At 40.0% G+C, this 26,097-nt stretch overlaps 2 protein-coding genes across 2 annotated transcripts in view; both read right to left on the bottom strand.

Annotated features, from left to right (window-relative positions):
* The window catches only part of brinp1 (bone morphogenetic protein/retinoic acid inducible neural-specific 1), a 112,670-nt gene extending 87,211 nt beyond the window's left edge, over positions 1-25,459 (bottom strand). Inside the window, exons 1-2 of the mRNA XM_023419611.2 lie at positions 25,077-25,459; positions 23-290 (exon numbers count right to left, since the gene is read on the bottom strand). Coding sequence (XP_023275379.1) covers positions 23-240 — 218 coding nt within the window. The 5' untranslated portion in view covers positions 241-290; positions 25,077-25,459. The remainder of the gene's footprint in view (positions 1-22; positions 291-25,076) is intronic.
* Positions 1-26,097, bottom strand: part of LOC147818375 (uncharacterized) — a 109,446-nt gene that overhangs the window by 41,527 nt on the left and 41,822 nt on the right. The gene's annotated exons all lie outside the window — the stretch shown is intronic.

Below are 26,097 nucleotides of genomic sequence, written 5' to 3'. Positions count from 1 at the left end.
CACAGGCTGAAAGTGAACTCACCTATAAATTTTATATCTGGTCGTAAATCCTTGGCGGAATCTTTCCACAAAGGACAGATAACTCCGTGAGTGGTGGAAAGGTCCACGGTCAGAGATGAGCCAGTCATATTGCTTGGTGACATGTTGCTCAGTGGCCAATGGGTCCTGGCGGGAAGACTGAACTGTTATATGGTCCCATATAAACAGGAAGCAGATGACCTCAATAAACCTCCAGTTCATGCTTTTTTTTAAGCCGCTCTCTGTTCATTCTCGCTCCATTATGTGGAGACCTGATGGGAGACAAAAAAAAGAGAAGGAGAGAGAGGGAGACAGAAAAAGAGAGCGGTTACGTGACAAAGTCTATTTTAGTAGTACAAGAAAATGTCATAGAGTTAGGTTAATTGTGTTGTACTGAACAAATAAGATAGTGCCCTTGTCACTGTCACTTTACTGTGACATGATGTGTATTTATTTTCTGCTCTTCCTCAGACTGTTCACCCTTCATGCCACCCCAGTGTTTTTTATGAAGCCACACACATTGTGCCTCTCCATACAAGATTGTTACCCTTTTGCAGATGAGCATGAAGTACACCCTGAGCTGCGTGGCTGTCTTTTTTTAAATCTAATTGGTGTCATGATAAATTCTGACAAGGTTAGAAGGCTGCTTTATGATATGTTATGACATCCAGCCACTAATGTGGAAGAACACCATCTCCCTTTACCCAGTGGTGTCAATTACCGTTCAGATTACAACTATTGACTTGCGACTTCATGAATTGTTAAAATAATGTGCTATAAAATGTTGCCTTTTTTATCAAACACAAAACAAGACCTCACTAAAGCTGCTAGGGATAGTTAATACAATTGTAATGTTGCCCTTAATATTAGACAATGGCACTATACACATAACCCAGTGTGATTTTAGAGAGAATGGATTTAAAAAAATTGGACAGATGGAGTGCTTTGCTTTGGTAGCTGAATGGTTACAGCGCAACCATTCAGCTACGGCAACATCGACCATTCAATTCCAGCCGGGATCTTTGCTGCATGTCATGTTTCTTGTCTGACTGTCAAATAAAGGCAAAAGTAGCAAAGTCGGAACATGTCATCTAAAAATAGATCTGAAAGAGGCCACATTTATGGTGTTTCTTTACTTAAAATATCATCGAGACAGCAGATAATAAACACCTTACCCTACATAGACTGGGCGACTTAAATGTAACTCAAGCTAAGAATACAATAGCATGACTACTATTCTTATATACTGAACAGCACTATATCATTTCCTATTTGTTTCCAGTTACAATAACCTTGCAGAAAAAGCCAGAATTCCATTACACTGAAAGGAAAACACAATACTTAACATCAAATCTTGGTTAATGGAAAAAAAAAAAAAATTACCATTTCAAACAAAACATTAAAATGACTGTGAACATTATTATCAACTTAGCGGTGAAATTGTGTGTCTTAGTTACTGATAAAGAAACGATTTTCATCAGTAATTGCATTTAAGAACTTTGGCCCCTGGCCGTGGAGCACCCAACAGTCTGCTATCAAGTGCTAGTGTATGCAAAAATTCTCCCCCCTTTTTCATGGTTTATTAGACAATAACACATCATAAAAGAGCAGAGCAAATTTAATGGGTCTAATCCTTTCTTGTTAAATAGATGATGAACTACTTGATTGCAATAGTTAAAGTACTCACTGTGGCATTCTTAAAGGGAGAATTTTCTTCCTTTTTTTTTTTTTGTTAAAATTAGCGTGTCATTTTCTTATGATGCCTTAAATTAATTCTGCATTTTATTATTTAAACACTGCTTCACCTACTTGCCAAAGTACCAGGATAAATCTGGACATTTTGAATATATCTCCTTGTGTAACTTATAATAATTATGCTGCCATATTTGAAGTATAGTCAGTTTTTAAAATCTGATTGTAATGGAACTTCAGCTATCAACTAAAAATACTGCATTTCAGCTATAATTGGATATTTGACAGGCAGAAAACAAGTCTTGTTTTCCGCCCATCAACCAGATACTCAGTGGCAATGACAAAATATGACAGTGTACTTAACAGGCCTGTTTTAAGCTAATTACGTTAGACTAATTTGAGTTTGGCTGTCAAAATAAAACAATGCATAATCTGATAGAGAGGGAGGATGCTGGGCAGGGGATTGATAATGATACGTCTTTGTGCAAAGATGGGGCGTGAGTGTTTTATGTGAAAACGAGACATGTATGAGAAAATGTGTCAGTTGGAAAATGCATGTAAAAAACATAACCACTGGGTCATAATGGTTACTTTATTTGACAAATGTTTATACAGCAGCAAATGTTTTCTTAGAAAGAAAATAGCCGCAAGCTACAATTAGAAGAATTCTTGCACGCTATGCCAATACATGGTGAAGATGCCACTCAGGTGGACAACAACAACAGAACACGTGTCTTATTCTTTGCATTTATAAACCTGAGTACATATGCTCACATCAAGGTTTACTGTATGTAGGCAATGGAACTGACATATGTTACTACATAATGATGTGTGAATATACACAAATGCTACTATTATCCCCCTAAGCATTTAATATTGACCATTTTGAAAGTACAGCAGTACTTGACTTAATTGATGATTAATTAATTTCAATGAATAACTTCACTCGATGACGATAGAGTTGACTATAAAATCGTTATAAAATCGTCTAAAATAGTTATGAGTCCAAGGAAGGTTGGAGGGGTTTTTCTTATAAATACAAAAGTGGTGTACATTTTGATTATTTATTTCCATCACTCATTCTCATATTTTACACTTTAAATAAACCAAATGCAATAAATTGAAATGGCCCTTGGGCAATTTATGTAAAATTGTATCTAAAAATCCATTATAAGTTACTTGTATTTAAACTTCATGGTGGCCCTTAGGGGTAAACCACCAATCAAACTTTGCAGGACAGGAGCAGTCACACTTGGTGAAATCCCATTTTTGTCAAATTTAGTTACACTAGCACACCTGATTTTGCCAGTTAATAGTTAGCTGCACCTACAGGGGGTATTGAGTGTAGATTGATTGCAATTGCAGGAACACAATACATGTGCTAGACAAGTTTTTGTTTTTTCGACCATATGACAAAATATTATTTTTGTTTTGGTTGCCAGGTGTTTGAAAGGATAACTGTTGCACATGATCATGAAATTGTGTACTGATAGACAGCCATGTTTTTTGTTTTATTGGTTGTTTTAGGATGAAAGCCTTTCACATACAGCTGTAGAATCAGTTCTGCAGTTGACCCAGAGGCTTAGTCATTTCCACCACCTGAGGCGTCGCTGCTGTCTGAAACCCTGAAACCTCCTGCAGTGAGTACATTTACATTCATATGGCCACATGATGAGAATAAATCCTCAGTGTCTATTCATACATTAAGATCTCTCTGTTTTGTACTGCGATGAAAAATATGCTCATCTCATGCCAGATTTTCTGCATGTCTGCTTTGTGAGTTTTGCATCTGAGCATTCTCACACCTGAAACAAAAATTCATTTGCTAGAAAGAAGGGACTCTGATTGAACACTTGGCTCTCATGATGACATGTATGTTTTCGTGTTAAGACCCCATTTGTTTTGATAATGACAAAAGCTACTATGATAAAAGAAAAGCCCTTATATTGAGGAAATATAATGGCTTTTTGTTGTTATAAAACATCTCATTATGAGAAGAAAGGCTGATGGATTGATCAAAATGAATGGACTGTATGCCCCCTTCACAGTTTGAGGGTCTCACTTTACTGAATCAATGCACATTGGTGCAAAACCCTGTCCACATGGGGTGAGGTGATGGACTTTTGGTATTTTGGGGGTTGGAGTCATGTGGTGCAGTGCACCAGCTGCACAGTTGGAAATGGACTGTGATTTGGAATCAGATACACTCTTATTCTTCCCTCTAAAAGATGCTGCTCTTTCAGTTTAAATATGGAAGCTACAGAGAGCTGTCTGGAGTATTTACCAGACACACACACACACACACACGCACACGCACTCACACACACTCTCACACACACACACACACACACACACACACACACACATACACACACAAAAAAAGTTTTTCTCAAGTATAAACCGATGTTCACGTGCAGGGAAAAGCTGACTCACCAAAACCAAATATCCAACCCTGTAAATAAGCCACTGAGGGCAGATGATGTTAAATTAGCTTGGGAGGAGATAACGCATTTGGTTAATAATTGTTGCCCAAGTCCTGTGAGAATCGATGCAGGAAACAGTTCAATGCCATCACAAGGACAGCCAAATAATTTGGCGGAGAACCACAGGGACAGTTTAACAACTGGATGGGGGCCATCTACTATAGCCAGTCCCTCACTGGTACTGAGGATGTGACTGCATCTGCAAGCCAAGCCCAAAGTGGAAAAGGTTTAAGGGGGTTGGAGGTTGGCATTTAAAGACACACTTATAACTACTTATGTTGATGTTTTGGGGACATGATTCCCAAAATCAGTAATATCTTTAAGGTGAGGCACTACAAACTGCATATTGTCAAACACTGGTCCAGTAATAGGGACAAAACTTTTATGCTTGGGCGAGACTTTCCCAAATCACACTGAGGTTAAAAATAATATATAATTAAAATAGTGCCAGTTATTATTGAAACACTGCTCAGAAAACAGCAATGACAATATTGTATGTGGAGTGTTGAACAAGTCAAACTTCAGATAGAAGCATATTTTCTCTATGTGTTGAGAAGAATACTCCCAATCCCTCTGTTACACATGCAGAGCTACAATAGCCAGTGTCAAACCTACATCAAGGTCAGGGTAGGTTGTAGACAGAGGAGCAGTGCGGCATTGAAGTGATGCTGGCACCCGGCTCTACCCTGTTCTCCACTGAAGTGGATTTGATATGTTCAGAAAGGAAATGGCTTCCTTGAGAGGGATGCTTAAGGCCAACCTCACCATGATGGAGAGAGATATACTCGCAGGACCTGCTTGCCATGAGAGAAAATGTAAAATGGCTGAGGCTACAGAGCAAACAACCCCCAGGGGAACTACCAAAGCATCCCATGCCAAATTTATTTTATTTTTTGTTATAAAAAGTACACCTTTCATCATAAAAAGTAGTCACCCTAACCAAAACCCTAAATGTGCTGACAACTCCATCCTGATATCAAGGACCTAATTTTGCAGGGCTGGTTCAATTAATCCCTTCTAATGTGTTATAGTCCAACCAAATGACAATTTTTTCACATTTCAAGAGTGCTTGTTTGGTTACTCAACAAAAAAAAATAATGCACTCCACTCCAGTGTACTCTCATGGTAACATATTTTTTTCAAACTCTTTTTCCAACCTGAGGTATATGTGCCCTGCTGTTGCATCAGAACATTACATAGCCTACGCTGATCCAGAAATTTGAAATGTGTCTCACAAATGTGCCTGGTGGAATGAAAGAAATATCCTTCATTTTCTGTTATTTGCAGAGTGGATTAGTGAAACAGAGAGAGGAAGAGACAGAAAGTGGATCACGTTTACCCTTGAATAAGCAGGGTAAAAAGGGGAGGATGTCTGCTTCAGGAAATCACAAGACAGGACAAGGGAGGCTTGTTTTCTCCATCCTCTTTTTAAACAGCCTTATTCATGCTGCAACTCCTCCTCCATTCTGGTTCATTCAAGGGGATTCAATCTCCATTCTGGTCCTGTCACTAGCTTTGCCAATCAATTCCTCTCTCCCCTGTGTGGGGCCCTTAGTGTCCCTCTTTATTCTATAAAGTTCATAAGAATGGGGAGGCTTGTTCTCCTTATTTGTATTCTAAATCCCAGGGAGGCAAGAGATCATGGAAGAATGAAGCCTTTTGCAAGGGGACAGGTAGACTTGAGGGAATTAGAGCAGATATACTGTATTCTCCAAATTATCCATCCATCCATTTCTTGTGCATGACACCAATGGTCACCAATATGTATTATTTATTTCCTGCATTATTTGAGTTCTCTCCGAACTGTTATCAACAGGACCGCCTCAGAGCAAATTCATTCCTAGAGATACAGGTAAATGCGTGTGGTGAAGGAAAACCTTTTCTTAAGGTTATGAATGGCTTGCAGCCTAAAAATGAATTTTATCCTCCTCTGGGTTATTTTAACTTAGTTCATATTGATATGACTTCATCGGGACCCAAGGGTTATATGAGACTGATGCAAGGGAATGACAGAATGAGGCGAGAGAGAGAGAGAGAGCAGGGTTGCATCTAAATATGCCAAACTGGTGTCATCTGAGTTCTGAGAATTATTATTGCACAGCTCACAGCCATGTCTGAAAAGGCGTGGTAATGGTCTGCCACTTGCAATTGCTGGGAAGCAACAGAGGAATGGGAAGGCCGGCCGTGGCTAACTTCATTTGTACTGGATTCCCCCCCACCGACCCCCCAAGTCTCTCGCCTTGGTCCTGTTGTGTCTTTAAAAAGGACTGCAGTGGCACCCTGACCTTCAGAAAACATGGCTGAGCAAGCAACACTCCTGTTTGATAATTAAATTCTCTGGTTGGTCAGCAACCAATCAGCTCAGCTCGGGAATCAATGGCTGATTTTAAAGAGCAAACTAATTCACTAATGGTTAGAGTTATTCCAATTTACCTGGCTGCTGAATTATTGTGTCCAAATCTATTCTGGGAGGGGAAGGATCAATGCAAGCCGGGGAGAGGAGCGCCAGCGGGGGAGTTGGTTGCATCTGTCATGTGAAGCGGTGCGCGGATTTGCTGTGAGGTTTATTTGATAGCTGCCCAGTTGAAGAGCAAGAACGTGGGGGCGGTTTATGAGATGGTTTTAAACAAGCACCGTCTCTGTCATAAAGCAAACTAATTAATAAGGTTTCAGGCTAAGCAGGAGCGCAAACACTGTGGGTGGTAAAGGTAGAACGTTTTTGGTCATGTGATTCAGGTGAATGAAGTACATTGGCTGATTGAATTGAGCATGAAATAAAAATGAAATTCACTCGCTTCATGGGGGATTCTGCAGCAAGAGAAACATTGTGACGCTTGAATTCTTCTTTTTTTTTCAAGGCAGATTTCCCCCTTCAATCTGTTATTTTCATACACAGAGCTTCACCTTTTCATTAACACTGTGGATGGGAGAGCTGAAATGATTATCAGTAACATATGTCTCTTAAACACATTAAGTGAAAAAGAGCATGGCGCCACTGATTTACTCCAATGTTCATCTCATTCCAGGAGAAGGTGTTTTGAGCTGATAGGGAAAACAGAAGCACTCTCCCTCTTTAGCCAAGCGTCTTTCAGCAAAGAGAATGAGATGCTAGGTAGAAAAGGCACGCCATTTGTCACCACATCCACCACTGCTGCTTTATGCTACTGTGGCTGCGTTACAGATGAAGATTGATCATTTGTCAACTTGCAAATTGGCTTTCAAGTGCTTTCTCTAATTACTCTGTGGTTTTATTGATGAGAAACCACTGACTGCTTTCCTTCGATTTACCTCGCTGGGCACAGTCTTTCTTTTGAATATGTCGTCTCTCACCTTTCTTTCCAAAGGCAATAGAGGGTCAAATAAAATGGGGCTAAAATGCTCCAACCTTAACGGATTTTGCATGCTGCCTCTTGTTCTAACGTTCCACTGAAGCAATGTAAGCTTAAAGGTAAAAATGGCAGAGCGAATTCCATTCCCGTAGCTGGTCACACTCAAAATGCACCCAGAGGAGCCCCTGACATGAATCAGAGGCTGAATAGGAGTTGCTGGGAGGATGTAAATGACACTGTTCGCACGGCAGTTCCTCCTTGCTCATGCATGTAAATGTCAAGTGATGTTATCCACTGTATGGTTTCCACTGACTAGACTCTAAAGGTCTAGACCAAAGGAAGGGATGAACAGGGAGAAAAAGGAATGTCTCAGAGGGAGTCTAAATGCGTTTATCTCGTAGAGAGTGTATATAGTACAAATGTCTGTAAGATAAATATAATATAAATACACCCAGCTTCTCTCTGAAATGCCTGCATGCATGTAGACTTTTGTTGTTTTGGTTTTTTTTCTTTTTTGCATTTTTAACTATGCAATCCGAGCATTCAATAAAGGAAATAACCCCAACATGCATTTAATGAGCCTGCAGTGAAGCTCACATCAGGGCCCCTTCATTCTTTTTTTTCTTTTTTTTTTTGACTGTAATTACCAGCAGAATTAAACAGCAGATCCTCCTTCCTCTTTTCTCCCTTCTGTGACTGATCTGTCATAATTGCTTGTGTCTGTAACATTTTATTCAAATCTCACTATCAGCGCCATGGGTTGGGTTGTGATGAAGTGTTGTTGCGAGGCAACTGTGAGACTGCAATTGGATTGCAGAGCTGCATTTTATTTTAGAAAGACATATGTGAGGAAAGTATCACCTTATCAGGGTGAGGACTTGATTTGCTCATCCTATTTCATTATCTGAGGTACAGGACTATGGTAGGGAAAAGAAATGTTGCTCCACTTCCCATCCTGGATTTTATCAGCTTGTGCACAAGATGAAGCTCGAAGAGAACAATGTGTTTCTCTCAAACCTGTCCCTTCCCCCTTGCACTCCTAACGACCATCAATTCCTACTGCCAGATGTTTATATATCACAGGAAAAGAAAGTGTGTGGAGAAAAAAGGGAAGGATAAAGGAAAATGTTTTGCCAGCACATTTCTGAGGGTTAATGCTGCTTCGCCTAACCTTTTCATGACAACCTTACAGTTTTACCCACTTTTAAGGAGGGGGTGGTTCTCTGACAGAAATACGTAACAGCTGCTGCCCTCTCAAGGGACTGGACCACTGGCATTACGAGGAGAGAGGTTTTGTCCAGCTGCAGTGGGTTATTTTTGTTTGCCTTTGCTCCCTGCACTCTGATGCGATGCCATTCCTGAATTTACTGACCTCATTTCCTTCCCAATTTGATGTTTACTTTCCTGTTCACCCTTTGACGAATTGCTAATCACCGGACTTTGGCAAGAGTTCCCTATATCTGACCAACCGCCTTGCTCTCCGGCAGCAGGAGGAATGGGGTGTTAAGGCGATGGTCACTGCTCCTATTGTTCCTAATTCAAAGCCATAAATTTGTGAAATACAAGAAAAGCAGAGGAGCAAGCACAGACTCAGTGGGCTCAATAAATCAGCAAAATCTGCAGAGACGCAGAGCAGATGGTGAAAAAAAAAAAAAAAAAAAAAAATAGTTCTCCCATCTCAATTCCTTGCAGATCAAGCATTGCAAAGCTAAACTACTCTGTGTGACGTACGCTTCGTGTCAAAGCTGTGTATGAATATCAATATTCTATGGGTGTTTAGTTGAGTGCCAGGCTCAATCTCCCTCACAGTTAGAATGTACATAATTAACTTAATGTCATCTATTAACCTACAATATGTCATTAGTGTTGTAAAGTACATTGCAGCCTCTGTCCCACAAAGACTCATATAGAATACCTTGATATTTTTCTTTGTTATGCTCAAAACTAGACTACATCTGCAATATTTTTTAAAGGATGAATTGTTTTATTTGCTGTAGTCACCAGTTGCATTGGATGCATCTGCCATTCAGCCCTGGGAGCATTTTTAGTGATTACGCTGCAGTGCCAAGGACAATGACAATGAAGTCCCAAAAGGGATGGAAATAGTTATTTTGGACATATTTAGAGAGTTTGTCACTGTCTAATCAAAGATGCAAATACGATAAGCCAATACATCTGAAAGATATATCTCAATGCAATTCAATTATGGTAAAAACAAAACAAATGGAGGTCACAGCTTTTTTCATAACGTTTTTTTTTTTTTGTGGTAAATGTTGTCATGTCATGACTTTCACTGATTTCAACTGAGAGCTTCAAATAAAGATAGTGTCTTTGTATCTTAGAACAGAGATGAAAAGGGTGCAGCTTCAGGGAGATGCTCTGTCGAATAGCATATACACAAGCATGCTCACATGCACGCATACAGTCATTGAGTACATGGATCCACGTGCGCAAAGGCATCCTGAGCAGACATTTCCAGGCCTGATATGACTAAAGGGATTGTGAATTTTTGCTGAGAAAAGCGTTTTTCTTTTCTGCACCATATTCCGTCTCCTCTTCTTGGGAGGTTATCGTTTGCAAAAATGTGCCCTTGATATGGGTTATAGCAGCCAACTTGTACCCATTCCCCATGTTAAGATTGAAAATAGAGTGCTCTTGACCTCATGCCTTTAAAATTCTTCCACTGTCGCTGTATTCCTCCCCTAAGCTGTCCTCTTTTTATGCCATTGCTCAGAGGTTTTTGCCACAAGGCTAGCATTTTCATTTCCCATGCTCCAGAGTTTCTTTCGCCTCCTTCCTATACCAAGATGGAGGTAAACTGAGTTCAAATCATCTATGGATATTAGCACAGAGTAAAACACATAATAGCCAATAACAACTCGGCTTTAGCTGCTTAATAATTTACAGGCCAATTTTTCCAAACCACAGAAGACCAGGGGTGATTTTCTAACGTCTTCCTCAAATTCTTATGTTGTAATAAAGCCAGCAAATGACTCTTTACCATTTATAATTTAATGATGCAATTTTTATACTATAGGTAATCCTTCCTTTTCATTGGGTAAAAAGACTTTACTGTAATTCAAATACTAACTAAAACTAAGTATTCTGTTGAATTTTTGACAATTTCGGACAAAAAGGACGGGCTTACAAACAATGAACAGAGCAATCATTTACAGGCCATATTACCGAGTATTCTTTCTAAACTTAATTACTGTACAATACAGTAATATTCTTTCAAAATATAAAAAAAAAAAACATGAAAAGAAAACAGATTGATGTGGATGGTCATGAGGGATGAGGGAGGGAGGATTTGATGCAATGCTGTGAAATGCTGTGAATCCTTAATGACTGAAACTGCTGTTTCAGAGTTACCTTTCAAGCCTATAAGGGGGTGAGAGTTTGATAATCAAACAAATACTTCTTTCAGTGGAGTACTCACAAAAGGTATTAGAAATGATGAATAGACAATTCCATAAATGGTTATTAGCAAAAAAAAACACAAAAAAACATACGTCACTCTGATACTGCCATATTGTGCCAAGCAGTCAGAGTGAACAGAAGACTGTTCTGATGGTGGGTTTATATACTCTAAATCCAAATGAGTAAACCATTACATTTTCTATCTATTTGGCTGGTTGTTAGTCTGCTCCAATTATAGTGTGTATTAAGACGTCAGTAAGTTTTCAAGTTGGCAAGCTAGTTTGTGAACTCTAGGGTGCATACCAAGTGTTGGATAATTTTCAGTAAATATTAAGCTTTAGTTTGTGTGGGTCTGTATTCTCCTTAGCAGGGGCAGGGTGGCCATGATAGATCAAAGACTGCTTTCTTGAGTTTTTTTATAAGAGAAAATGAGGAGATAACTTAAAGCAATATTATGCTGTTCAGAGAAATGATGCCTAAGTGATGGTCCCAATAGGAGAACCATTTTTGTTTGGTCCTCCTTTGTGACAAGGCTCTGGCTTTGTGTACTCATTGTTTAAGCATGATGTGTGTGTGTGTGTGTGTGTGTGTGTGTGTGTGTGTGTGTGTCTGGTTCAACTCTGGATATAAAGGTGGCAAGATTGGGTTTTTTTGTCAATGTGGTAAAGCCACTGCAGACATTGAGAGGCAGTGAGCCTCAGAAGCAGTTCAACGGGTTAATAAAGAGTGCGCTGATTAGTGATTAGCTCCCGTGTAGGCAAGAGAGAAGGAGCAAATTTTCGGCTTAGTTGATTGGATGATGAACTAAGAGGAGGTTGCCTCTTGAATTTTAAACTGATAGGATAATGGAGGGAGGCAGGAATGAAAGGATGGCAGACAAGAGGCATGGCTCAGAAGAAGTAATGAATGAAAGAGTAGCCTAGAGGTGAAAGAATTAAAAATGAAGTAGTCTTCCTTATTAAACTTTCGCTAAGCTCAATTACAGTGATAAATGACAAAGATGACAAAGACTTGTCTGATGAACCATTCGCACAAAGGAACACTGGAACAGAGCATCAAAGTACAAGCACATTTTGTGGAATCTCTACTGGGCTCAATAATACATTGGCAGAATATAATCTGATGTCACTATCCCTTTCTCTTTTAAATGTGATCTGTTTTCAGAACTACTGTTCCTTGAATGTAGACAGACTGTTATCCAGCCAAAGGCTACTACCATTGCACTTTTTTTCTGCTCACCGCCGTGACTTGAATGTGCCACGTTGCCTCTTCTCTGTCCTACATCGGTGTCACGTTGGTGTGCTGAGTGTGCAAACACACTGGAGAGGATGCTGCTCAGGCTAGCTTCACCTGCACTGGCCTTTCCATCATTAAAACTAACAACACCAGCTCCAACAGCAAGGCAGCACAAAGGTCTCTGGGGATGGTACATGCATGTTTGTGTGCGCGTGTGTGTGCTTTTCGAACATGTGTGTGCATATGTAAATGCCTACTAGTCCTTGTCCCCCTAAGATTCAATCAATGCTTTTCTCTTTGCAAAACATGACACAGAGTACATGTATTTATGTGGTTGAGTGAGCAGAGATACAGAATCAATGGACAGGATCAATGTAACACATATTTCTAATGTGTCCTATTTTACAGAAGACTACACATATACTTATAACCATATGGGTCACTAATAGTAAGATTAAGTAACAGAATGAAGACTTAAATATTGTCTCATAAATAACAATGTCAAGTTGTTGCAACATAATTCTATTACAATAATGATCATTTTATCCCTTCAGCTGAAGTCCGGTTCTGAGGCCAGTTCCTCAGTTAAAGGTCACATATTTTACACTCTTCCACTTGCAGTTTTGATATTCGTAAGAAGATATATTTGTGGTTTTAAGTACCAAAAACCATCTCAATTAAGTTTTCCATTTTTCTCAGGCTTCTCTCTGAAGCCCCAGTAACAACAGGTCTGTGAGCCAATCAGCTGGGAGGCTCTGAGCCTCTCTCTGATTGGCTGACTGTTTTTTGAGTGATCGAATAGATATATAGCAGATTTCAGGTAAACACTCCCGCAAGGTTGGGTGGTGGCGCCAGGTAGGCAGGGCTTGGGGCATGGCTAAGAGTAGTGACTGCTTTGTTGTGACATCACAAAGTTACAGAGGTCCTGACAGCTCGTTTTAAGGTCCAGTTTCTGTATATGGGCTGCGTACATTCCTCTGTGGACTTAGCACTTTGATACTTTCACAGTATTAATATAGCACCTAGACCTGATTTATAATTAAAAAAGACATGGGAATCTTACTTTATACATTATGGGACTTTTAAGGAGACTGTCCATGTAAACACAGGGAACAATGAAACACCACACAAAGAGGACCACGGCCAAGATTCAAACGCAGCACCTTCTTACTGTGACGCAACAGTGCTAACCACCAGGTAACCAAGCTGCAAAATGTATTTTCACCACACAGCAAATGTCTAACAAGCATCATATTAAAGCACAATGTAACTTTAACATCAGACCGGAATACCCACATCATGGTAGCAATACATCCATAATTAATTTGAGGGGAATTAAACATTGCAGAACATTTTCGCAGTAAGTCACAGCGTACAGTGGCTGATTAAATCATATATGAGATGCTTCTGTATTTACACTGCGCACCGTACATCTTCCCCCAGTCAGCACACTGTCAGCAGTTTGATTCAAACACAAATCACTTCCCCCGTCTGGCTCAGGTGTGCTTGTTGGATTGTGTAGGGTTTCCGTGCTAAAATGGCATTTCAGAATAACAAATGAGCCCACTATGGCCTGATTTGTGATTCTTTATTCACAGTTCAAACACTTAAGATCTCTCTTGTGTGTCTGTCTTTTTCTGCATAAAGAATAACATATAGGCCTGATGGAAATTATCTTGGCATTAGGTGATTTCATGTTACTGTGTTAATGGAGTGAGGTGCCAAGGTTGGCGCTGCATGCTGTTCAGAAAACAAATTATTCATGTTAAGAGAGTCAATGAATGTGTGCTTCCAGTGCCTCTGCTTTTCTGATAGAAGGCAACAAGTGTGTCACCAACTGATGTGTTGAAGATTTAATGAAATTGGGAATATTTTGATGTATTATTTCTTGCACATGGATTGACTTAGCGGAGGTATCCAGTTACCCAATTAAAAACACAGAAAGAATGAACTGTATCTATAGTCTTTTTTTCTTCTTTTTTTTTTTGCTGCAAGATATAGACTCAAATCAAAAGAGGCACTTAAACATAGCATTTGGCCCCACTTGCATCTTCATCAGCTGATTTATGTTATCTGATACATAATCATCCCAAAGCATAATATAATTACACCCGACATTTTCTTGATTGTGTTTGACTCAGTGAAAAGCAAACCCGGGGGGAGCAGCATAAAGACCTGTTCTGCTTTACAGCTGAATTTCACATCATTACGGTTGTTTTAGTTCATCTAAAAAATCAAATTAGTTCACGTGTCCTCTGGCAAGTCTTTCGTTCACAGAAGAAAAGCTTACTGAAGATTCCCTAGATGGTCCCTTCACCCCACTTCTGTACACGACCTCTTGAGTTTTGAAGACCAGTTCCATAATTGTCCCAGCTACTACCTCAACCTCCATCTCTTGTCGACCTCCTTCTCCCCTCACTCATGTATCCCCGCTACTCACCATTTCTGCCACCCCAACTCCCTTTTAAAGAGGATCAGGAGAGAAGCCCCCTCCAATTTCGCTGCACCTCTAATAGGCACTTCCTTGTGTTACATGATCATCGGGTGTCAAGATTAAAGAATGGCTACTGCTTCCCAGGGCAGCCATAGATGGGAGACAGAGAAAATAGCACTCCATAATTACTGATAAATCGAGCACACTGCCTCCTCTCCTTCCACTTCCTCCCTATCCACCTGGCCCTGATGTCAATGTGAGGGGCTGAGCAAGTTAAGCCGGGAAAAAAAGTTGACCACGCCAGCCACTTTTTTCTTGCACTGCTGATATTGCAGTTAAGTTCAGGCAATTCAGGGCCAATTGACTGACTTGGAGCTTTTATTCACCCTCCAATCGTCTCCTCTTTGAAGTGTGACTCGCAGTACTAGGCTCGTACAAGGCAGCTGCAGCCAGTGCACAATGGCACAAGCTCATACCGCAGCAAAACTACACCACACTACATTCTCTACCTAACACAGGTAAACTGTCATTATAAACATATAACAGTATAGCTCTTGCCTTCAGGCCCTGACAAGGTTATAATCTATAGATGATGATGGATGCACAACAGAGCAAGCACTCCTCTCTACTGAACACTACACATGTGCAGTGTAAGAGACAATGGCTGGCACAAGTGGTAAAGAATGGCCAGCTGGCTCTATCTCCTCTCTCCATCAGGCAATCACGAGAGGTGGCCAGGTGGCAACCCACTGCCATTGTTTATTAGTAATCCCAACAGCCTTGATGGAAACCAAAGTGGTGGTGAATGGAGTCCAACAGTGCATGAAAGCCTCCGCTGCAGTGAGACTGTTTTGGTCCGTCCTGTCATGAAGGAGAATTTGGATGTTTAGTCAAGTCGGCAAGGAACCAGGTGGTGATGAGGATCTGGATATTCACATCACACACACTCTAGCTGTGAAATAATAGGGTTAATATAGTGTGTTGTATATCTGCCACAAACCTTCATCTTTGTTTGTTTAGATGAGCTAAACCAGGCATAAAAATGGGCCATATGTATATATTGTATTAGCCCTATAATCAAACTGAATTGCCGTCTCATTTCACTTCATTCATTCAGCTTGTCATTGTTATCATACAAGCCAATTTCTGATTGGGAAGGGGGATTATTTTGTTTTGTTTTGCCCTAACCAATCAGTCATGAGTGGTCTCCCCACCAATGTCATTTTCAATCATAGCAGAAGCAGCGCAACCTGTTCCCAGGCACATTTTCTATTACAATCCAAGCACTATGTCGATTTTACGAATTTACCTAACTCAACTTACTTTCATCTTACCATTTTGTGCCCATTTCTGTTGTTGTTCTTTTTCATGGTGAAACTAGCTACATAGAACATGCTACGTAGGAAGATGACACCCCCATTTTTAATCACACATATAAAAACTCTGATTGATCACTTCTTTCGCCAACCTGCAGGAAACAGATGTCCTTGAGCACAACACCAGACATTCATGAATCCAGAGGTCTGGAACAAGGCGTCTTTTGAACTCTCAACTGTGCCAGGGTTCACATAACATAATATAGTTTGTTTTTTATGAATCTGCCATAGTTGACTAATCCTAAAGTTCAGTAGCAAATCCAATTTTTTTCTTTAAATTAAAAACTAGCCCCTGCAACTGGGCTAAAAAGTACTTACACTGGCAATTTAACTTAGAATTCAATATGAAGTTGTGTCCCATTCTTGCAATGACCCTCTTCATTGCTATCGATTTTATGCCATGTGAAAAGCTGTGCAATGGATCTGGGGAATATATGACACTGAAAAGAGCAGCAGCCATCTTGAAGCATATTTCCAGTTATACACAACATGACCTGAGTGTTAAGGACTTTCATGGGCAGACCAAATGATAAAATTTTAAACGAGGTGAGAAGAATTACGAAATTACATAAAACAATAAAAGAAAAATGTGTTTGGAATCTGGTATTAAGTTCAGTCTGTCCTGTAAAATTGTCCCACTACGTTTTGTTTTATTCTTTTTATTTCATTTTGTCTATTCTTAATAGTTCTCCGGCCACTGTTCCCTCTCGACTGTTAAATATGCAATGTGTGATCCTCTTTTTCAGAAACCATGCTGGCAGTTGACCTAACCCTCTTTGCTGTAAACTATGAGCGCTTTTGTAGATTGACCTTTTTAATCCTGGATTTTTTATTTTTTTTTCATAAACGTTTAATAACCCAGCTGGTATTCTTTATGGGCGAAAATAATATCTTGGTATTAAGTGCCCTACAATGAGAGTGAAATTTTTCTCTGCAGTGTCCCAAGATTGAAGAGTGATCTTCTTTACTTACTGGGGATTCATTTGTATTACAGACTGTAGCTTTTCAATAGATTTCTTTATTAGAGCTGGTTTAAAGCACGCAGTTCCATCTGCTTCAGTATCTTTCAGTCAGCATCGGCCTGCTTCCTTCATCTTCAGTGGACATTGCAGAAGGGATTTGGCTAAAAATCTTGGGTAATCTGGAAACAACAGCAGAAACTACAGGCCACATCCACCCATCTTTACATTTGTCGCGTGTTATTTTCAGTAATTCCGTGATTTTACCGGCTCCTTCCAAAGCACATACAACTTTAATAACTTCAAGACACATATGAGCTGTATCGCAGGCAGATGCCCTCAAGCTGCTCGCTTTTTTAACACAATGTAAATGTGCATAAAAACAACAGAATTTGTTTGTTATTGTCAAACTTATGCATATTGATGCCATGTTTGCTTTTCTATGCATGTATAGTTTCAACATAATCATAAACACAGAATTTAAAACATTAACCAAAAACCAAAAGACTATTTAGAGACCAGGCAATAACAGCAACATTGGACACTGAGAGCAATTTCATATTTTAGTCATTACCTTTTAATCATATTCTTCATCCTGAGGCAAATCTAGTTTATATTCAATACTGTCCAGAACAATATTACAGCCTTCAGGTGAAAATGTGCCTTTTAAACACAAGTGGTTGTGAAAATCCAGCTGCAGCAATTGAATCCACATCATCTGAAAAGACAGGTCAGGACAGGTCTTTTTCTCATAATTCATTCACTGAATCAATTAAATAATAATAATAATAATAATAATAATAATAATAATAATAATAATAACTGCATGAATGATAAGGAGAAATTAAGTAAGACAAAAAAAAGGAACCGGTTGAAGATGTGCTACAAGGTTGTAAGAGTCATTTAACACTGCCCTGAAGGCAGTGTTAAATGATCACAGATATGCATAGATCTGTAGTCAATCAATGTTCCTTAGGTTATATGTGACAGGACGCAGTGCTTAGGCAGTAAAACTAACATACCAGGCAAGCAGATGTACTAATGGTTCACCCATTGGGACATGTAGGATTGACATTAGTGCACATGAAGGAGCTATGTTTAGAATTCTAATTAATATACATGTCTGCTGTCGTGGCACATTTCCAGCCTCAGCCACTCAAAAGATGCTCAAAGTGCTTGAGAAACACACACACACACACACACACACACACACACACACACACACACACACATTCTGGCAGCAGCAAGGTCAGGTACATTAAAAAAAATCTATAGGTTTGTACTTCTGTGGAAGTGCTGTGTCAGGTCATTCCAGGTGCTACTTCTGGAGTCAGAAGTACAATACCTAATACAGCAGTAAAGTTGTCGAGGAAAAGAATGCTAGGCTAATCAGCTGTACCTCCTACAAATGTGTCTATTTTGCATTAGCATTAGCATCTTAGGGGAAACACGACGCTGCCTTGATTGTGTTTTCCTTCCACAATTACTGTATTGTACCGCAAATATCCACAAAACATTCACTGCCAGTGATTTTACAGGACTTATCAACAGCATAAAGCATTGTTAATATATGGTTAGGGATCAATTTACAGTCAATGCCATCCATAAGGTTAAAATTAGAAAAAGAAAAGGTTGTGTTTAAACCTACATTTTTCAAAACTGTATTGACATGAAATGAGATGTACTGTTGTATGTACTGTAGTTTTTTGAATTTTGTCACATAAACACATTAAAATGCAAGTGCTCTGTATGTAGAAGAGAAACAGTAAATATATACTTTAATGGACAAAGATTAGGACATCAAACAGTGGTGAATTGAATAGGCTATGATATGAAAGAGTGAGTGTTTTCTGTTTTCTCACATGTTGCATGACTTTTTTAAATTATTTTGTTGCTGAAACCTACATGAGGGTCGCTTGCTACTCATATGATTTTGCAGTAGTTTAATTGATATGACCTTAATATTGTCACAAAATCCAGTCCAAATCCAAAAGGTTCCTGATCAAAAATCAAACCAAAGGCAAGAATCAGAGAAAAGATCCTCACACTGAGCTAACACCTCCCTGCCATTTCAAATGAGCAACGTTTGAATTTTAGTAGAGATCTTCTTCAGCCTTTGTCCAAAAAAATAAATAAAAGTGCAAAGTAAATTTACATAATTTGTGGCTGCAGGTTGCAATCAGAGTGTCAGGGAACATACTCACTTCACAATTAGAAACCAAGTGAGATCACAAATTACTACTAATAGACCAAACTAAATGGGTACACACATGCTGATCCAATAGCATTTTTTTTTTTTTGCAATAAGATTATAGAGCAAAGCTAAATCTGTGGCGTTATTGTATGTATCCATAGCAGCTCAGCCACACTGACTACACTCGACAATATTTTTCCACTAAAATGTGAATTTTCAAATCAGATCAGTCATTTGCTGCCGCTGCCCTGAGCTGCAATATAGGTCATTGATGCTGGGAGCCACTAGCATGAGCCAACAGTGCATTGACTCACCAACATCACATCGGTCACGGGTCAGTCTATGAATCTCCTCTCTCTCCCAAATGACTGCTCTACTGTTTAATTTTTCAAAATTGGGACATACTGTATGTACTGAAAATAGCAGCTTCTCATCTCCTCCTGGCTTCATGTGATAAGTCCCAGAACTATTTGAAATGTTTTAGCAAATGTTTCTCTATTCTTAAAGAATAATTGAGGGTACCTAAAATATTCCAGTAGGGAGTGCTTCTCGCTTGCTAGTCAGCACTAGGAAGATTGGAAAAGATTAAAACCCTCTCTGTGAGAGGCCTAATTAAAATTTTTCAGAGAGATTATCTTCCCATGATTGTTCACATCTTAAAATGTGGCTTTTTACACAGGCAGACTCTTGGCTGACTCACAGAAATGAGCAATGTTTTAGGTTTGCTTATAAACTATAACAGTCGAGCCAGGAATTTGACTAACAATAAATAACTTCACAAGTTTTTCAATCAACTGCAAAGAGAATTTGCACTCAGTAGGTGAATGGCTATATCTGCATGCATGCAATACAACACTCGTTGCTAACTAATTGAAGTAAGGCAGGCATCCACAAAAACTCTGAGCTATAACCAACCACTTGGATGTGTGCCACAGAAATGTAAAGAACACGAACTTTGTACAAGCACAAGGCAAGAAGCAAATCTTTCACACAAGCTGCCTCAAGTGGATTGTGTGTGTATTATTTTGTTGAAAGAATGTGTTTGAATGTTGAGCGTATACTGATCATAATGGCTGAGATACCTGGGTTGGGGTTTTCTTCAAAGACTATACACGATGTTTACGCGTAACCAATTTACAATATTCATCGGCTAATGCAGGAAGTGGTGTCTGCATTAATAGATCCTTTTGGCCACTCGGGGGCGGTGCAACAATTTATGCAGTGAGCAGACACAGAGCAGCCATCGCATTTGTGTTTGTGTCCACCTTGAGAATGTATTCACTCTTCTAGCTCTGTTTTGGTCTCCAATTTGCTGAAGGAAATATCTGTTAGTTGTTTAGCGGCTAAATGCTACACTATGTTGTACCAGAAAATCACAAACTTTGTCTGTCTGCTGTTGTGTGCTGGGTGCTGGGCAGGTAACATCCAGAGGGTTTCTCTTTTCTTTCTTTTTTTTCTGACAGTCTGCTCCATCTGTGATGATGTATTTATGAGCAGCAAGAGTGAACGGGAACATTAAAGTTGTGGGGCCTAAAACCAAAGCAAGGAGCTGAGGTGAACTGCAGAGAAGGGTGGTAATTCTCTGTGGGTTCATCACTACTTGTAATCCCTTTCACGTAACACAGTCATTTGATCCATTGTTAATACAGAAATACTGATTGAAGCAGCTTTAACAATAGTTAAATGATGCTTCACTGCAGCTGCTACAAGTGGATATTGTCCTGAAAAAGTGAGCAGTATGCAAAAATATGTTGTTGCCGACAAAGTTTTAGTTTAGTTTAGAGATATCAACATGATATGGCAATATAGAACATAATCCATACAGCATTATATTTCCCCCAAAATGTTTTTTATACCATGGCTACCCACAAAATTACGAAGCAGATGCAGGTGAGGGAAGAAATTCACCACAAGAAACTTGCTAATTGCCAACTCGTGGTCACAACTGCATTTCATCACAATACAAATGGGGGTCCTCTGATATTTTAAAGCTGAGAGGACTTTATTTTGTTTGAAATAGCTTAGGCATAACTTCTAGACCAGATGGAATCTAGGTATACTGCTGCAGGGAACACGGGTGGCAACAGTTCTATGTGTAATCGCCGCCCAGCGCAGACCCGTACTTTCAAGCGTGACGTAAAATACCACAGCAAATCAAAATATCTCTTTCCCTCACCTACTCACAGAAACACTGGGCAGAAAACTCAAATAGATGTACAACCAGCGCTGTCACCAGGCCAGCAAAGACCAAGGCAGTGTCAAGAAAGATGAATTGCTGTAGTTATTAGTGTGTTGTCAGGAGTTATCATATTTTTTAAAGAGTAATAACTGAACTCCCTGGCAGCGCTTAATGACACAGGGGTCAGCTCTGTGGATGCTCAATTTAGCATCACTTTTCTATCCAGTGTCTCCTCCCTGGCAACCACTAAATGTAAGGTCATGATGCATAGTTTGCAGAGAAGTATGAGTGTGTTATCCAAATATGCAAGGTCTGCTGTTTTTGCACATTTGAAAGCAAAAGTCTTCAGAACAAGTAAATAAGGAGTATTCTTTTTTTTCTTTTATTAGGTTTCAGTCACAAACCCTCAACAACCACTGATGATATATACTAGTTATAATATGCCAGTCATGCCAATATCATTTAGGTATTTCCTGACACTGTCATGTTTGGTTTGTCTCCAAATCTAAACTGAAAACACAAAAATATATCGCCAATTATAATCCAATAAAAAACTCTACACAACTACAGCTCGTGCAAATAAAGTTTATATTTAATGTTTTTTTTTGACATAACATCACACCCAGGTTTCTTTCAGGTGCATATATATTTGTCTAATAAATAATAGATTTCTGTTTTCTTGCTATCTTTTAATGTCCAATGTATTTCTTGGTTGTATCATAAAATGGTGCTCATGTTCACAAACATTCAGGCTGTGGTCTCCTGCTGTGAGAGAAGAAAGAGGGGGATCCAGGGAGACGAGCGAGAGAGGCCACTGCATTCAGATGCAGAATTGTGTGGATAGAATGCCTAAATAGTTTATAACAATAAAATTATCCCTGTTGTGAAGATTTTCTGAGCCCAGTTTCAGCTCCCCTGAGGCTTCACACTGTGCCCAAATTTTGTGGCTGCAATAACTGACAAAGACGGTGAAGAAGGGAAGAACCAGCTATGAATTTCAAAACGTCCCTCATCAGACAATAAGTCGGTGTCTTCCTACAGTTTGAATGTATGCACTGTACAAGGAAGGTAGGTTTTCTTTGAGGGCCATTGTGGAGAACTAAAACAAAATTTCCTTCTGCAATCGTTAATCAAGGCTTAAGATGGTTTACATTTTATCATGTGCTAGACAGCAATTAATTACTTCTGATCAACTACCAACCCTTTAATTAAGAGCCTCGGGCTGAGAACTCTTTTTTTTTTTTTTTTTTTTAGACGTAAAACTGTACGAGCAGGGTTAGACCCATGTGGTCTTACGGGACTGATAGCAGCAGCATACAGGTCAGACGGCCCCTAGTGGAGGTCAAATGATTCAGCTGCCTTTCCAGAATATTGTAAGCTCGCCAGCAATTCTGTGAGCTTTTGTCACATGTCATTATGTGACCCTGTTGTTTGTTTCTGATAAAAACAGATTTTTTTTCAAACCTCTTGGGAGACAGCCTTCTGGCCACTACAGCTGCAGCCAGCACCCACATAAAAACAATGCTGTGCCAGTACAAAAATACAAAGAGAGAGACAGAGAGAAAGAGAGAGAGAGGTGGTGGGTTCTGCCAATACAAGACTTGTACTGTTCTCTATCCTCCACAAAGACTGTTTGTAAATGATATCCATATCTATGCACAATGGGGATGTGGCAGCACTGTGTGCATAGGGTGAATGCATGAATTGTATCATCCACTCCTTCTAATTAAGGTGATGGGTGTTTATTTCCGTGCATCTTAAGAATCACGACCACATGCTTTGCACACAATTCAGCAGGAAGTTGCACTGCCAAGGTCTGTCAAAGTCCCTCTGCTGCCCAAAGTTCTCCTTTCAGGCCCTGAAAGCATCATCAACATCGGGTCATCTAAAGCCATGACACAAATACAGTTTTAAGCTACTGCTGGCATTTTCATTTTGGCAATGTCATGTGGAATGCTTTCCCTCAGAAAATGATTACATGTTGCCAGCATTTTGCCATTGAAAAGGCCACCAGATTGAATGAGGCATACTGAATGAGGCAGCTCTTCTTCTGCAATTTCCGCCGCCAAGGCAATTTTCTACTCTGCACATGCGGAGAAGAAGACAGCAGAACCATATCACGGGATGGATTGATTTGCTGTCAGTGTAATGTTAATTTCAAACAGTGAAGCTTAATTTGAAGTTCAAATTCAGTAGTGGGGGATTATTCACAGCTGGGTGCCGCACAGTTTCTTGCTCTTTAAAGAGCAGGCTAAGCTAAACAGTGTTTCAGTTAGATTCAGATGTTGCGTTGTTCATTGTGGCCCATTCAAATTTTCTGAAATGAGGCAAATGTCTTATACTCTAAACCTGGCAATCATGAAAGCATAAAGTGCATTTACTTTTGGATATATTTCTCAATTCTACACAAATGTAGCTAATTAGCCTCAAAAGAGAAAACAATGACGAACAAAACAAAAACTGCAGTGGCAGTCATGGAAGTGCAGATGAATGCTTCCAGACCAATTTGAAACTGAAGACGCTTCTCTATTTTCATAGAGTTGGTATCAGTATCATACACAGTTATCTTGCCTTTAGCCACATAATGACACCTAGTCCAAAAGAGCATGAGCTCCCCTCGCAGTTAGTCAGTGGAACAGCAATCAAAGCAACTTAAGGGAACACGGAACGGCAACTTTGCCTCAGTGGTGACACACACATACACACACACGCACACACACACACACACATACACACACACACACACACACACACACACACACACCAAAATAAGCATGTACGTGCTCGCCTTCATGCACGCACACAGAGCACGCGTACAAAAGAGACCAGCACGTACACATAAACACAGATCCAGCTGACTATCTGCTTTCACAGAATTCATTACAGGCAGCAATCCATCCATAACACGGAATGTAGAAAAAAAATAATAACAGGAAGCATGACTGCAACTCATTCCATATCCAATATCCAAAGCTGGGACGACACTCACTTTAAGTTAATGGATCTTGCAGTTTCCGGGATGAATTGATCAACATGGATGTAAAAAAAAAAAAAGAAGAAGCCACCACAACTGGACTGCAAACGGAATTAGCTTGAATACAAATATTGATGCCGACTGCACAGTGATCTGCAGGCCTGCTAATACACCTTCACTCTGAATGTTGCCTCTGTGGTGCCATTCAGCGAAGCCGCGGCAGGTCTGCGTAATGTGCGAACCCAAAATTCTGATCATTGTTTCTCTCAGTGTTTAATGCTCCTTTATATCCGCACTTCTGCAGCATCACGTCGGGAAGATGCTGTCTCAGACCGTGCAGGGGGGGGGGAATGATGAGCAGTCGAGTGCACTAAATGCGAGAGAAAAAACTGGTTTGCAGAATGTTTGGAAGATGATGTGTTTATAAGACACTAAGTCGCATGATATAATTTTTAATAGCCTCGGAGCGCTCCGTCGACGTTCAGTCCGGGCGGAGCAAGAGAAGACTTGCGGACCGGTTATGTGTTATAAAAGGTAGCTTGACAGTGAAAAAGAAAAAAAAATGCCTCCATCCTGCAAAGGACACCACCGGCCACCTCAGTAACATGCTGACCACGCAACATCGCCATAATTGTGCCACAATATAGCCCTGCCTACCCAACCACTACCTCGTGGTCAGTGATACACAGAAGAAAATTATATATATATATATATATATATATATATATAATATACACGTAAAGATACCTTCAAATCATCTTAGAGGTCCAAGCCGCACTTACCTAAAACTGACTCTCCCCTCTTCGCTGTATTTGTGGTCCAAGATTTGTTAGTTCTCTAGCCAACAACTTCTGCTGGAGCATATGTATCCAGTGCTCATGCTGGTGGCTCAGTCGGTGATGTTGGATTGCGGATGATTTGGCAATCCTTTTCATGCTCAAGGGAAAAAAATCCTTCGTTTCGGCGTGGTCTCGGGCATTGGCGCGCAGAGGAATAAAGTAATGAAGTCCGTCAGGAGGGAAAGGAGAAAAGGGAGCTCTGAATGTGAGATTTATGCCGACGTGTTTGAAACTGTTCCGCTCTCTTTTTTTTCCTCACCGTAGGAGCCGTTTGCGGGTGGAGAGGTGTGGGATGGATATCTAGGAAGGGAGGCTGGGATGCACAGACTGAGGGCGAGAAAGGGGAGGTACAAAGAATACAGTCTCGTATTGTAGAGGACGGTCATGGCAGACAGTAAGGGGTGGGTCTGGACTGTATGAGCGGAAGGCGAGGGAACTGAGGGTGGGTGAGGATAAGTAGCCGTGTCGTGACTTTTCTTTGCTGATAGGTAAATATTTACACCAAGGCTATGGTTTGACCACCATAGAGGGCTTGGCCTTTACTGAATAAGGGGGCAAAACTGGGGAAGATCTAATAGCTTAGAAGCAGATAGGGTGTATGGTTTAACAGGCATGAGAGATTTTGAGAAAACTGAAACCACTACAAAGTGAGAAGGCGTTGAGTTGCTCAGAAGGTGCCACACTATGCCATGTGTAGGCTGTGTACTTTGCATAAAATACAACGTGACTGTATGACTGTGTTCATGTGAACTTGGAAAGACTTGCTGCAAAACTCTTTGCTTTTAAAAATCCCCCATAACCTAGGGTCTGTAGAATATTTTGCTCTACCTGAAAATGAAACACTGGTGGTTGCTGTCCATGGTGCTGCAACTCAATATAAGAATGAAAATCTGGTGATTGCTGTCAATGGTTCTGAAACTAAATATAAGAATAAATTTCTGGTGATTGCTGTCCATGGTGCTGA

The sequence above is a fragment of the Seriola lalandi genome, unplaced genomic scaffold (assembly GCF_002814215.2).
Source record: "Seriola lalandi dorsalis isolate HSWRI2012SDOR001 ecotype SW California unplaced genomic scaffold, Sedor1 jcf7180002054606, whole genome shotgun sequence".
Lineage (NCBI taxonomy): Eukaryota > Metazoa > Chordata > Actinopteri > Carangiformes > Carangidae > Seriola > Seriola lalandi.
Note: the sequence above shows the minus strand (reverse complement) of the source record. Positions and strands in the feature narration are given on the sequence as shown.